This window comes from Labrus bergylta, chromosome 2 (assembly GCF_963930695.1).
Source record: "Labrus bergylta chromosome 2, fLabBer1.1, whole genome shotgun sequence".
Taxonomy (NCBI): domain Eukaryota; kingdom Metazoa; phylum Chordata; class Actinopteri; order Labriformes; family Labridae; genus Labrus; species Labrus bergylta.
Window position 1 is genome coordinate 16870604 of NC_089196.1, and position 15432 is coordinate 16886035.

The window sequence follows — 15432 nt, forward strand, 5'->3', positions numbered from 1 at the left end:
CAACTCAACTAAGACAGAAGGAGGAAGAAGAGAAGGAGGAAGGGAGAGAGACAGAAATACAGAGAGTGACAGAGAGCCACATAACATGAAATGAGAAACAACAGCTAAACATAAAGATAGAGATAGGGAGAGTATAGAGAGCAAAGTGTGGATCTGTAATATGAGAGAAGAGGAATAAACTGCTGGCTGACGCTACCAGTCGTCTGTTTGTCCACCCGCAGACATGTCCTCCCGAGCAGAGAGTAAGACAGGTAAGCTCCTCTTTTTCTTCTTCCTCGTGCTAAATGTTAGGCACCACAGGCTTAAAATATTCACCTCCTGTCAGTTTACTTCAGAGTTTATTATTTGAATTTGAACCAAGATTCTTTACTTTTTTGTATATTGGTGATGATGATGAATATGAAAGTTGTGAGGAAGGTGATGATGATGATGTTCCTCTTCCCCTTCAGCCTCCCAGTTTGCATCTCTCACCTTGAAGCTGAAGGACAAGATCCACTCACAGAAGATCAGACGCTTTGAGCGAATGAAATACAACCCGTCACAGAAAGTCAAACCACCTGATCTGAACTTGGAGCATGAACACACACTAGAACACAAGGTACACACACACAAACACACACACGGTGGAACACAAGCCTGTGCTGCAACACCAGGAAAATACTGTACCACAAGGTACACAAATAGCCTACTGAAATATAGGGCACACACACCCTCTGCAACACAGGTTACAGACACTGCATATAAAATGCGTATAATTATGCAAACAAACACTGCAATACAAGGTTCAACCCTACACTACATCACAAGGCAAACTTGCTTAACATAAAGTACACAAACTGCAACATAACGTAGACAACTTGCAACACAAAGGACACTCACAGCTACACAAGGTACACACACTGCAACAGAGGGGAGACAAACCCTGAAATACATGATAATGTAAAACCACTCTACAGCACATGATACACACACTGCAATAAAAAGAGTACACAAACTGCAATACAAGGCACACAGATGAACTGAAACACAAAGCATTAACTCACAAAGCTGTATGTCTTATCCATGCAAAAGAAAGAGTGGGGAAAAGGATAAAAAAAAAAACTGATTGTGAAAATATGAGATCCTGATTTTTAGACCAAAAGGTCAAGATCCTACATTTCACATTATGCACTCAGCAACCAGAGAGCTTCCTGACTTCCTGGTTGTGACCATTTGGACTATGTATGTCACGTATGGACAGCATAAGAGCAGGAGAGAAGTGAAGCCATAAGACTTAGAGCTCCATCTGCTAACTGACCTCAGTCATTAACCATTTCATGTTCTTTAACAGTTGGAACAAAGGGGAAACCTCCTTATTTTGAAATACTTGTCAAATTTTTTTTTCTTAAACATGGTTTCTTTCATCATAGTTAGTTCTTATCGTTTGGCTAAGTCCACTGGCAAGATCCCTTCTGTGAATGTTCAGTAAGCTCTCACCACTAATGTACTCAAGGCATATTCCAGATCGAAATATTACGGAGGGGAGATTCCCATAGGAATGAATAGGCTTGTGGTTGAATTCCCTCCATATATATACGTTAGTTGCAGTTATTTATACTCCATCCGCCAAGGTGTAGCATGGAGAAATTTGTGAGGGAATCTGCTTCTACCAGATGTGTTGACCTCTTAATGTACAGATAAGGTTTCTATCTTAACCCAAACTAATAATGGCTCTCAACTCATTCTCCCCTCCCTTTTAGAAGTGGGTATACCCTATAGACTGAAAAAGAAGTGGGCATACTTTGTATACCTGTGTATACCCTACACTACACAACTGTTTGTCACCCCTAACCCAACCCAGCACAAGTTGAAAACTATGGACCTGTTTCACTTCTACACTTCCTGTAAAAAAATGCTTAAGTGCAAAGTCTTTATAAAAGTCTCTGAATTCTTGTCTAAGAACAATCTGTTTGACCCAAATTGGTCCGACTTTAAGTTGGACAACTCTACTCTCTCTCCAAGACTGCACTGCTATCTGTAACAGAATCACTGCTATCGGCTAGAGCTGCTGGCCAGCCCTAATTTCTAATACTGCTAGCTCTATCATCTGCATTTGACACAGAGAACTCTCAAGTCCTCCTCTCCACACTCTCTAAACTTGGAATCTCAGGATGGTTCCTCTGCTGGTTCATATCCTACCTCTCAGGGAAATATCTGAGTGTCTTTGGAGGAACAATTGTCCAAACGGCAATACTTGTACACTGTGTCTATGGGCCAGTGCTTGTTCCCCTTCTCATTATACACCACTTTACTTGGTGCAATCATATGCTTCTATGGTTTGTCATAACATTGCTTTGCAGACTATACCAAGGTCTTCCTTTCTACCGGTGGACACAACAGTTTAGGCACAGATTTCGTCATGCCTTGTAGATTTCTTCATCAAACCTATCTCAAGCCCTTTTCAGACTGCCAGTTGAAGGCGCTATGTTTACACCTCTGTGAAGTCTTGCCTTCTATATCATGTCAGGAGGACGTAATGGATAGAAAAAGTTATCCCACCTCTGTGCCATCATTGGAGGTAGTAACAGAGGCATTACGCCTTGATTGCTCAGTCATGTTGATATGCCTTGTACAACATGAGGAAGATTAGACGCGACCTGGCTACACAAATCGTGGTAGCCAGCGTTGACTACTGAGCCATGCATTGACTACTGAAATGTATTCCTGGTAGGTCTTCCTGCCTGTACCTTCAAACCTATGCAGATGATCTGGAATGCAGAAGCGCAACTGGCCCCAAAACAGCGAACTCTGCTGTTTGTATAACTTAAATGGCTCCATGTCCGCTCGCATCAAATTAAAATGCAAAACCCTATTGCTCCCTTAATCCAGTTCTACATCGATCCTGCCCATTACACTCTGCCAATAAAAATGTGCCTGGTCCTACCTTAACAACCTGAGACACTGACTAGAGTCTTCTTCTTTGTGTCTTTGTCAGTCTCTGAGTGGGTTGGCAGACCAAGAGCGAGCCGTCATCAGCTCTCTTCAGTACTTCAAAGCTCTGGTGGACAGACTGGGAATGGACAAGCTGGTTCTGGACCAGACTGCAGTGGGCGGTTTGCTTGGTGGAGCTTCCAGTGGAGTCCTGGAGACAGTACAGACTCTGGTCAAGCTTGAGTCTCATTTGCACAGCAGGTAAGTGAAGCCTGCTGATCTTTCACTGCAATTATTAGTGATTGACCTGCCTCCTGATCTAACCCTCACTGTCATCTCTGCAGTAGGACCATTTCTTCCTGTCTCACTCGTCTCTACCAGTCTGTGGCTCAGCTGATTCGTTGGGTCGATAAGGTAATGTTGCAAGGAGTTGCCCATGATACCAAAGAGTCCAAAGCAAGTGTCTGCCTGGCAATCCGAGCAGTTCTGGATGGGGTAAAGGTGAGAAGAAATGATTGTTTGGACCGATGTTTGTGTCCTCGTCTACATACTCATTGTATTCTGTTAATTTCCTAATCTGTCCTGTTTTTCTATTTTGTTTTCTTCTGTCCTGTATTTCCTCAGACATCTGTTTGTCCACCTTGTATCAAGGCAATAATAATCTATCTTCATCTATCCTGTTTGTCCTCTGACTGGTTCTGTCTGGTTTCAACTATTTTCCTTTTTCTGTCCTATTTGTCTGCTTTGGTCTTTTCCAGTGCTATCTAACTTCTCTGCCCACTGATGTCCTGTCCTGTATGTCCAGGTCATTAAGGTTTGTCATCTACTTTCATGTTGTCCTCTTCTGCCTTTTGTGCACTACTTCCCCTCCTCTGTCCCATTTGTCCTCTTCTGGTCAGCCAAAAGAAAGGATTACTGTGACATTATCACACATGATGGACTTGGGTTTCAGTCTTATTGTATCCTTGTCTACAGGCTCAGTGTATCCTCTTCATGTTTACTTCTGTCCATCCAGTTTCTCGTCTTCTGTCCTTGCCCTCTTCTTTCTAGTTTTTTTTACCTGTTATTATCGATATTTTATGTTATATTGCTCCTATCTGTTTAAACTGTTATTTCCTGCCCTTTCAGTTTATTATGTTCTGGTAGTGTCCTTTTCTACGGAAACAAAGATGGAATAGTGATCATCACCATCATCTTGTCCTGTAACCTTCGGCTTTTTACTGTGTTGTTTCTTAGTCATCTGTTGTCCCATTCATTTATGTTGTCCTGTTGTTGTCTGTAATTTCCTATCAAAGCAGCATTTTCTTTTTGTAAATTTGTTATTGCCTGTTTGTCCGTCAGGAACTTGTTCGGTTGGCTTCAGAGAGACAAGAAGGCTCCGTCCCCTTGTCCCCTGTCCAAACACAGGCTGATGTGGAACAGCCAGGTGGTTTTAACAATCAGCTGACGCCAAGGAAGAATTCTGCCCCCCAGAGTCCAGAAGCTCCTTGCAAGAAAGAGGCGGAGTTGGTGAGGTTAGGGAGGAGGAGCCTGGATGACATACATTTAGCTCCTCCTAAACCCCCAATGCCTGTCCAAGAGCTCCTCCCCATGGTGCCATCGCAGCAGGGACCCGGGTAAGTCTGAACAAAGTACATACAATTCAATAAGCAAAATAACATATGGGACATGTATTGATACAAACTGCAGCTTTATTGCGGTTGACCTTAACTTAACCTTGTTGTAATCAAATACTGACCCCTTGTCACAGCACCCCTTTGGCATAGTGAAAGGTAGCTCCTGTGTAATGTCTGTTTGAAGTTGTCCTTTTCTGTCTTTTTCAAAGAAGCCTTAACCACCTGTTTCAGGGCACCCTTAAAAGTGTTTTAAAAGTGTAATTTACTGTCTCATTCAAAGTACCTTTTAACATCTGTTACATGGACCACTTAATCAACTATTGCAAGGGACCATCTGTCTGGTTCAAGATACCCTTTAAAATCCTATGAAAATGTACCCATAGGCATCTGTTTTAAGGATACCCTTTTGAGTCAAGCCGTTTTCACATATGCACTCCAGATAATATCTAGATATTTACAGGAGGACTTCTCCAGAGATTCTCCCGACCTAGCCGTTCACATATGCTCCTCACAGCGGGGAACTATCCCTGATAGAGGGGAGGGGGATTTCCTGAGGTGAGACGTGACGTAAAAAAACAACGCGGAAGTAGCGGCCATAGCAACAGAGTCCGCTACACGACGCTATAATGAGAATATTTGCCTTTATATCAATGCTATGTGTAGTCCAATGGAATGACAACATCCACAAAAGAGAGGAGAACAACGTACTGACGAACAGAAAACAGAATGCAGCCATTTAATTACGTGCACGGAGATCGTAGTGATCGTGTGCAGACACTTTAGCCGGTCACGGTATATAAACGTCATTCTCTTTCCATTGGCTGAAATTGAACTATCCGGAGTATATGCTGCCGCGTTCACACATCAGCTCACTCGGATTTTCTGCGAAACAAAATACTAGGGGTCAAAATACTAGGGGTCCGGAGAAACTGTTTGCGTTCATAGCCTAAATCCCCTCCGAGTAGCCAAATCTCCAGAGTTTTTCAGGAGATTTCCGTATGTGTGAAAAGGGTTTCTGTTTCAAAGTACCTTTAGCATAGTCTATATAAAACATGGACATAGTCTCAGTGACACGCCAGTCGTTGGTTTATAAAGAGACAGGTGTATGGCCTGTTCTATGGGACCCCATGATGTCTTTTTTAAGACGCCCATTTCTAACATGTGACTAACAATGTGAAGCTGTCATTTTGGTTGAACTTAGGCACAAAAACTACTTGGTTGTATTTAGAATGGACATCATGGTGTGACTAAAGACTATTAGGCTACTCAAATTAACATTTTTTTGGAGCAGGACTCTTGCGCTGTACTCTGAGATGAAAGCTCTGGGTTTTTGCTCCATCCAAACCAACCCCCCCAGGCAGACTTCATCTGTCTTTCTACATCTTTGTCCAACTCCCAACATGCTGGAAACCAGGAAAGATGCTATGAGCATTAAATATATCAGGGGAGAGGACAAAATAAATGCTAATCATAGTTGGTTAGGTTTAAGACAATATTTGTGAAAACACAATAAATACACTTGTGTTTTTGTTCGATAATGTTTTCTGAAAATGTAACATATTATATTTGGCTCTGTCAAACTTTACAGCTCAGTAGAGTCAAATAAAGTAAAATAGAGTCATGATAAAGTAGTATTTGACAGAGAAGTAAAGAGCCATCATTAGGTCGATGTTGTTAACATTTTTTTCCTCAAAATTTGTATTTTTAAGCTCAAATTCCTATTTATTTATACAATATTGAGTTCAAAGACTGTGTTACTGGCCTCAACAGGAGAGATTAAAGGTTCAAAAACTGTATTAATTTATACAGAAATTACAGCTCTCCTGATAGATAACAGTAAAAAACTACTCGTACTGTCAGAGTTGTTGTGATGAGACTCTTTGCTGTAAGTAAATTTGACTGTGAAGGTGAAACTGTTTCAGTCGGTTGATACCAATACGAAGAACAGAAATAGAAATGTCAATGAAACAGGAAGCAGAAAGGCTGAAGGCATTACATGTCACCGCTCCCCCACATCTCTGGCCTTCCTGTGTCTGCGTGAAGTGAACGACAGCAGGAACCAGAAAAAGAAGAAGAAGTGAGACAGAAAGTGTCAGCTTCTCTTAGTTCCTTTTCATGGAACTCAACCAAATTATACCCAGCAAGTTATGTGACAACACCTTCTGCTACTCTTCTCTGTGTGAGAAGTCCCAAAAACTTTGTAAAGAAGTACAAGTATCATATTTTTCAGAAAAAAAACCGACATAAACTCTACATATCACTACTTACCTTGGGCTTTTCAGGATTTAAAGGAAATGTTCTTTTTAAAAATTTTCAAAGCTTGGTCCAAAAGGCAACTGCACTTGATTGACCTGCATGACTGGGAACCTTCAATGAACTGTTTATTATTCATCATACTAAATAAATATGGACTAAATAAAACAATAGCACTTTGCATTTCAAATATATACAGTATTGTTTAAATGATCTTAACTGCTTTTTAATAACCTTAACTAAAAAATATTTATAAAAAGCCTTAGAGGGTGACAAAGGGATTGTATGAGAAGTGTTGTTTTCACAGTGTAACGAACTACACCCGGAGAGGAGAGAAGTAAACCGACCATCACTTTCATACTGACTGTCTTTTTTGTTTTACTTTTTTTTTATTGGTGATAAGGTGAACAAAATGAAACAAGAATATATAGACATGGCATAGACATGACAACTAAAGCGAGAACAAATAAACAAAGACAAAGATACAGAGCAACAATACAGACTAATACATTTAAATGAGATGAAAGTCAAGCAATGATTTATGTTCAGGTAGTGTGTTAGAAAGGTGTGAATGTGTTCGTGGCAGCGTAATGCATGAAAGTGCGGAACTTAGTGGGGAGTAGTGTGAAAACAAACAAAAATATAAATAAATAAATGAAAAATTAGTTAGAGAAAGAACAATTGTCTATATGCATGTAAACATTAATGGAAAGAAAATAAAATTATATAAATGTAATAATGTGACCATCATAAAAAGAGAAGTGATAGTAATACATATATAATAAAAGATTATACTGACTGTCAACACATTTTTGTAGATGATGGCCATTAAAATCTCACTTCAGAAATTCTGAAAATTGAACTGAGGTTGTGCTACTCTAAAAATGTATCAATCTGTCTGTTTGTTTGTCTGTCTGCCTTCCCTCAGTCCTCCAGCATTGCCGCCAAAGAAACGTCAATCTTTACCAGGGCCCACCCCCTGCAGGGTTGCCATAGTAGCACCAATGAGACGAGAACCAGAAGCAAAAAGTCAGCTACATCAAGTATGTTGATGCAACTGTTTTTATTCACATCGATTCAAGTATGGTTCACAATGCTATGCTTAAAGAACAAAAACAATCATGAAAAAAAGTGTAAACAACAGAAAGCCCTTTTCAACACATTCAAACATCTTTCATCTGTTACTGTTTTCGTCTGTGTTTCTATTTTTGTGTGTGTCTGTGTTTGTGTTAAAGGAGGAGGGCGAGGAGTATTTCAAACGTTGCTCTACTTTATCTGGAGACTCTACTGCTGAAAAAACGAACAGTGGTAACACATACACACTTTTTTTCCCAGTAGCAGTAGGGTGAGCGTGACATCACTTTCTGAAAGTTGACAGAAACAGGAAGTAGAGTTCTCTCGCGCTTCCGTTCTGTAATTAGGTTAAGAAGGCAGGATCACGACACCCTCCTGCTGGACAAACATCCAATTATTGAGTATTTTTAGTCTGATATTATTTTAGTCTCTGAGGGGGGTAAGGGGACGTTTTTCTTCACTTGTAATCGGGCTGGTCTGAGATTAAATGTAAGCATAACATTTTAATATATGTAGTTTTTATCTAATCTATAACAGCCTATGTTTGTCTCCCAGAGGAAGATCCAGACTATGACTTCCTCCACACTGATCTCTCCTCCTCTGAGACTCTCCCAGCTCTTCCTTCCCCCTCCTCCCTTCCTCCTGCCCTGCCAGAGAAGAGACGTCAGAGCACTGCAGGTGATGAGTCGCCTGAGCTAGCCATCTGTCTCTCAGTCTTTATATCTTTATTTATGTCTGTCTGACAGTTCTCTGCTGTTCTGAACAACAGGAAACACCAGCTCTCAGGACGTAACTTCTTTCGGATTTGATCCTGCCCCTATTGAGCCAAACCCTGCTCTGCCTGATGACCTCAACACTCCTGATGAGTCTCTGTCCTCCCCTCTGTCTCCCGGCAAGACACCCCCTCCTCTTCCTGAGAAGAAGCGACACAGTGAGTCAAAACAGACCAGACTGGGATTCAGACTTAGTAATCCATCAGAAACTCAGTATTAAATGTATCACCTAAATGTAGCCTCAGCTCATTCAGTCTTCTATACTTCAAATGCTTTGAATTTCCCTCAGGATCAATAAAGTATCTATCTATCTATCTATTTAACTTGTGTCTTCCTGTCTGTCTCTACCTGTCTGTGTCTCTGTCTGTGCGCAGTCCATCAGTACCTCCAGTTCTGTTCGGCCTACAGCGGCCAGTCACCAGCCATGTTTTACCAGCAACCTTTGACCTTTCAACAGCAATATAGCAGCAGGCAGCGAGAGGTGGAGGACACCTACCAGCTCACACACCTAGAAACACACCTAGAGAAGCAAATAACAGACTCCACCCCCTCACCTGAGCAACTTCCTACTCCAATTCTACCACCTAAGAAGAAACCGCAGGTGAAAACCTGCCTTTTTTTTTCTCAAACCCATGCTTCCTTGCATCCTGTCTTTTCTCATGACTTTAGAATTGATACTGTGCAGTATGTATAGGATCTTCCCATTGATCTTCCTATGACAGTTCCCAAGAAAGAGTGTTGTTCAAAGTAGAAAGTGAATGAACTCACAGGCCATTTAAAAAAAAATGAAGCTAGTAGAAATACCTTGCCAGATAAAGAATTATAAGTTACATCCACTGATCTTATTTTCAACTAGTCTCACTGTGACCTTATAGATTTATTGAACTCTGATTTGTGTGTATTTTATCTTCGATAGGATACAGTTGAAACCAAGCCTCAGTTTGACAATCACCAGCCCAGAGAAAGGTGACACACACTCAAAAACAGATATATCAGCACACACCTATACACAGAAAAAATACAGTGACATGTTCTGTTCTGCAGTTCCCAGAGCCTCCAACAAGAGGAAGAGCCTTTCGACAGGAGCATAGAGCAACTTGGGGACAAGGAGGAGGTGTTATTGACTGACCAGCAGGAGATCCTCCAAAGAATCACAATGAAAAATGAGGTACAGTCCTGACCTCTAACCCCTCTGCTAACAGCTATATTTGCCCCTCACACGTAGCTTAACCTGTCTGTTACAGGAGGAGGAGGGGCCAGACGTGAAAGCCGCCTCTCCTGAAATTCTATTGGTCTTCGCCACAGAGACTGACAGAAACAGTAAGTTCTCACACTGACTCAAGATAGAAAATAAATGAGAGGGCAGGCACAGAAGCTACACTATGTACGGCTATACCTATTTTTGCTCCTGTAATTAAGATTTGCTGACATTTGTTCCAGTACTTTGTACAAATTTAAAGAACAACGGAGCTAAAAATGTGTCGTCGTTGTCTCGTGTTTAGCAGCTTTACAAGGTACAGAAAGCCATCTAACCAAACGTATATCATGGTTTGCACTCAAATAATAATAAATCCCATTTACACCTAAAAGTTTTTACTCTTTCCTTGTCGACCTTCAAATTAGCTTTTTACTTTTGAAGCTTACAAACCTACACCAACTATACTACAAAATAATAAATTACCCTTTCCAATGTAGCCATTTAGCCACAGCCCATAGATTTAATGGCAGTTTGATATACACATACTCCACATGCAAACATTTTGCAAGCAATGGGCTAAAGACACTAATGAGTCATATTTTGGCAAAATCCTGTAATATGACTGTACCTTGTCAGTCAACATGGTTGTTTGACTTCCCACAATGCTTTTGCTAGCTTTGCAACCTCTGCTTGTAAACAAATGCAGGAAGTCTATGGGAGGCAAGGGATTTCTTGTGGGTGCAAAATAACAAGTTGGTGGTATTATATAAAAATGTATGGTTGCATGATAAGTTGTTGGCACAACTACTAACTTGTGGGTGCAATATGATAACTTATCCTTTCAATATTCTAACAAAAATATATTATAATATTCTAAAATAATTACTAAAGGGTGCAACAATCTACCTTTTGATTGCAAGATAATGAGATGTTGGTGCAAGAAATTATTACTCTGGTTGCTCGCCGAACATGCGTGAGCAGGAAAGTAGCGTGTGGGTGAAAGATGCTAATGTAAGGATGCAAGATAATAATTTTTAGGTGCAAGATAATTAAGTATCTTGCACCCAGAAGTACTTAATTTGGGTCCCATTAATTACATTTTGGCCAAGGCCAAAGTTATGGGGGCAAAATTGTCTTTGGAAAGTAAACTTATGGGTATAAAATGATGACCTTTTGGGTGAAAAAAATGTTTTGAGATGCGACATTATAACTTGTAGGTATATATTTAGTTGTGAGTGCATGGTTGTAACGTCTTTATGGTAGATTCTATCTGGTAGTTGCAACGTTATGACTTGTGGTGCCCAAATATTTACTTGTCAATCTAAGACACAAACTGTTGGCAAAAGACAATTACTTGAGTGCTAAACACTTGCACTTGAGTTAACAATTTCACAGTTTTCCATAAGAGCAATTCAATGTGAATTGTTAGCTATCACTATGATGCTCCCTACTGAACTGAACCTCAGTTAATAGTGAAACATCAAGAGCTTTGGTCTTCACATTCATCGGGATGTACATAAAAGTCTGTGTGTGTTTATGTGTGTTTCTGTGTTTTTAGACCAAGGCATGTACCGTGAAGCCTTCCTCTCCACCTACAGAAGCTTCATCAGCCCAAATGATGTCATCATCAAACTACAGCAGAGATATCCTCTACAAGACAATAGCTGTGTTATTAGCTGCACAAACAGCTTTATAAAACGTTATACTGATTGCTCAGATTGTGATCACTTGGAGGCATCTGGAACTTTTATATATGTCTTTAGTATAAGGTACATTGACTCTGGACTGTTTACACATGCAGCCCTTAAAATAATCATTAACTAAGAAACTACTGACTCACAGCTATGAGGAAAAAATACATTTACATTTCTTCACTTAAAAAAATAAGCATTTGAAGAATCTTTTGACCTTTAACAGAATCAGCCTGAAATGTGAAATTGACCTGTTTTGCTGTGTATAGAAGACTGATACAGAGTATAGCAAATGAGAAAATATTACAGTCAGGAAGAGGGTTAGAAAGTGTCCTTATATGCAGATGATCTGATACTTTATTATTGTAAGATTTTCTCACCTGTCTTGACCTGTTCAGGATCAGATTGCCTCATATCATAACACATATTGTGACATTACAAAGATTCAGTCCCAACTTTAACCATCAACACGTACAGATACTTGTGTGGAGGACGTAAACCTGCAGATCTGACAAGTGCCAAGAAGACCTTTCACCTTCTGATCAGGGTGGTCGACGAGCTGTGGTAAGACAACACACACCTGAACCAATCAGGGGCTTCTTATCATTATAACAATCACAAATGTATAATCTCATTAGCTAGAGAGAGGACCACTTTAACTTAATTTATAAATTATTTATTTTATTTAGTATTGCCTAAGAAGCACATTCATTTAGTGTAACGTATTTGTTTCAGTGCAATAGAACTGGAGTCTGATTTGCTACTGCTGTTGATGGACCTGGTTTTCATGCTCTTGATTGGTGGAGAGCTGGAATTGGCTCAGCTTCTGCGTTCTAATATCCTGTCCAAGATGGAGCAGAGGTGGCAGCTGATTGGCTCACCTCAGTCCCTCCGCCCCCTTGCAGCCAGGGGTGTGGCTGCAAGGTAACCTGTGAACTCCGACCTCTTGGTTGATTAACATTTTTGTTGTCCACTCAGACATCCATACGTCTCCTTTCTTTCTCTTCAAGACCAGGAACTCTTTTGGACTTCAGGAGTCAGGATTTAGCTGAGCAGTTGACTCTGATGGACGCTGAGCTCTTCTACAAGATTGAGGTACTAATTTTAAATTTCATCTTTCACTTGTCTTTCACCTTTCTGTCTCACCTGTGTGTCTCACCTGTCTAGCTTCCAGAGTTGTTGCTGTGGTCCAAAGAGCAGAATGAGGAGAAAAGTCCAAACCTGACACTGTTCACGCAACATTTCAACAACGTTTCTTACTGGTAAGCTGACACAGCTTTGCTATTAAAATAGAGGACATAGAAAATATGGTTCAAAATGCTTAAAAAATAGTTGGTTTAAGTTATGCAAAACAGAGTTTCAGGGTGTAAAACCCTGCTGCTTCCTTGTGGGTGTCTTCCAGACAACCCAGTCATCCCAGCTGACTAATCACTGAATGAGGCCGGAGTGATGTCACTTTGATGTTTTCAACTTTTGGCAAATTGTCAAATGAAGATTGTCCAGTCAACAGCCTGAAAAGGAGTCTAGAGCATATGGTCTTAGATTGAAATCTTAAATACATTTGAATTACAATAACAACATGCTTTGTTAGTTTTCTTTATTTGTTGTTGTTGTTGTTGTTGTTGTTGTTGTTGTTGTTGTACACTTTTAATAAACATTTATCTTAAAAATAATACACTAAATATCTTGAAAATAATACACTAAGTGTATTTCAGGGTTCGTTCTGTCATCATTCTTCAAGACAAACCCCAAGAAAGAGAGAAATTGCTGCTGAAGTTCTTGAAAACCATGAAGGTAAACGCATACAGGTGAAAGTGAAGGGTGGAGTTTAGGTTGGACGATGCTTTGTCTCTATCATGACACCTCTTACATTGCTCTGCAGATTGTTTTTTTGCCTATTGACAAAAATGTACATTAAAATAAGCTTTGGTAATAAACATGCACACAAGTTAATATGTTGGAATGTTAAATAAAATAAGCTAATTTGTTATAACATTAATTTTGGTAAGTTTGTATTGAGAAGAACCCATAGTGCCAACTTGATATCTGTAAAATACCAGTAATGTGTTCTTGTGTTTATGCAGCACCTGCGGAAACTTAACAACTTTAACTCATACCTGTCCATTCTGTCAGCACTTGACTCAGCCCCATTGCGACGCCTTGACTGGCAGCGAAACACAGCAGAGGTTTTCACACATTTTAGATCCTACTTAATTGTGTTTTATGAATATGCTGATAAGTGCTGTGTGTTGAAGTTTTTCATTTGTTTGTGTTTTAGACTCTTGAGGAGTACAGCTCTTTGATTGACAGCTCCTCATCGTTTAGAGCTTACAGGGGAGCTCTAGCTGAAGTGGAACCGCCATGCATACCCTACCTGTAGGTTACAACCTTGTATTCTGGATACTCTGTAAACCTCTACTTTATAAACCCTATACATCACCCCCTTCACAACTCAAGTATGTAAATACCTTAACAATGTGTTTATACTATACACCAAATAAGCCCATATCTTTGCAAGCCAATATATACAACCAAATTGTCTGTTAATACCCCATAACCCTTTACCACTACCTATATCTGTTGATTATTTCCTGTAAACCCCACCCATTCTTTTTGAAACGCTTTGTCCACTGGAATGCCTGACTATATAGACCCTACCAGTGTGTTGACCCTGTACCCCACTATATTAACCTAATATGTAAGTTAATACCAAGTATATTTAGCTTTCGGTCCCCATCTCTTTATTTAACCAAGCTGAAGGTTAATATGGTGTATTACCCCTCTCTTTATAGGCTACACTACCTTCAGGTTATTATCCTCTATTCTCCACTATATGCATTGTCTGTGACTGTGTGTTAATGACATTGAAATCCCACTAAACCTTACCTGATGGGTAATATGCTGTAAACTCCACTACACCTATCTCTCTTACATCTCTGTCTTTCAGGGGTTTGATCCTCCAGGACTTGACCTTTGTCCACTTAGGGAATCCTGACATGGTGATGACATCACAGGGATCAAAGATCAACTTCTCCAAACGTTGGCAGCAGTTTAACATCCTGGGCACACTGAGGACATATCAGCAAGTGTAAGTTACCTGTAATATGGTTATTGTTTCTATAAATGTTGTTTTTAATTGTTTTATTGCAATACCTCTTTGTTTAAGTTCCCTTCCTGTAACAATACCTGCATTTTTTTCTCCTTGCAGTCCTTACTCTCTGCAGCCAAACGATGACATCATATCATTCTTTAATGACTTCAGTGACCACCTTGCAGAAGAAGCGCTGTGGGAACTCTCACTCAGGCTCCGCCCAAAGAATGCCCCACGAGCCAATCAGAGATGACAGGTTAAACCAGGGCGAAGGAAAAGTTGCCCTGATGACCTGGAAGCATCAAAAGGCAAACTTTAGCGTTAGCTTGAAGCTTGCATGTGGAGATTGAGGATTAAAGATGATAAGGTGCTACCACGACGGAAACCTGGTACTGAACGGGACTGGAAAGTTGTTGGTCTTGTCTACATGTGTCAAAGACAAAAAAAAAAAAACGTATTAATAACATGGCTTAATGTTTGCTGAAGAATGTAGATCTGGACTGTTCCTGCAACAATCAACAATGTAAATTGATATAAATACTTAATACTTTGTTAAGCTGGGCGTGAGCAGGTTAGTGTTATTACTGAGCTAACCTTTAGTCCCATTGGAAGTGGTCTCTTCCTTTGTCTGGCCTCAGAAGTGTACATGTGTTAATAGCAATATTGTAATAAACATCAATACTCATTTGTCTGTCAAGATTCCTCCTTATCTTATTAGTTTGGTAAAACTTGACCAGCAACATACTTGGAAACATGTCACAGTTTCTTGACAGCCAAATGAATCAGGCAGGTTACAGGTTCAACTGACCATAAAGAACTAACAACA

General features: G+C 40.1%; 1 protein-coding gene across 1 annotated transcript; it reads left to right on the top strand.

Moving 5' to 3' along the window:
- On the top strand, positions 1-15291 carry LOC109989116 (rap guanine nucleotide exchange factor 1). Its single transcript, XM_020640746.3, has 23 exons — positions 1-251; positions 450-598; positions 2975-3171; positions 3255-3411; positions 4252-4526; positions 7708-7822; positions 8015-8087; positions 8409-8531; positions 8623-8784; positions 9001-9227; positions 9543-9592; positions 9671-9794; positions 9871-9946; positions 11383-11467; positions 11987-12079; positions 12251-12439; positions 12526-12610; positions 12683-12777; positions 13231-13309; positions 13600-13701; positions 13794-13891; positions 14463-14603; positions 14724-15291. The coding sequence occupies exons 1-23, from the start codon at positions 224-226 to the stop codon at positions 14857-14859; spliced, it is 2859 nt and encodes a 952-aa protein (XP_020496402.1). The 5' UTR covers positions 1-223; the 3' UTR covers positions 14860-15291.
- Positions 15292-15432: the final 141 nt, after the last annotated feature.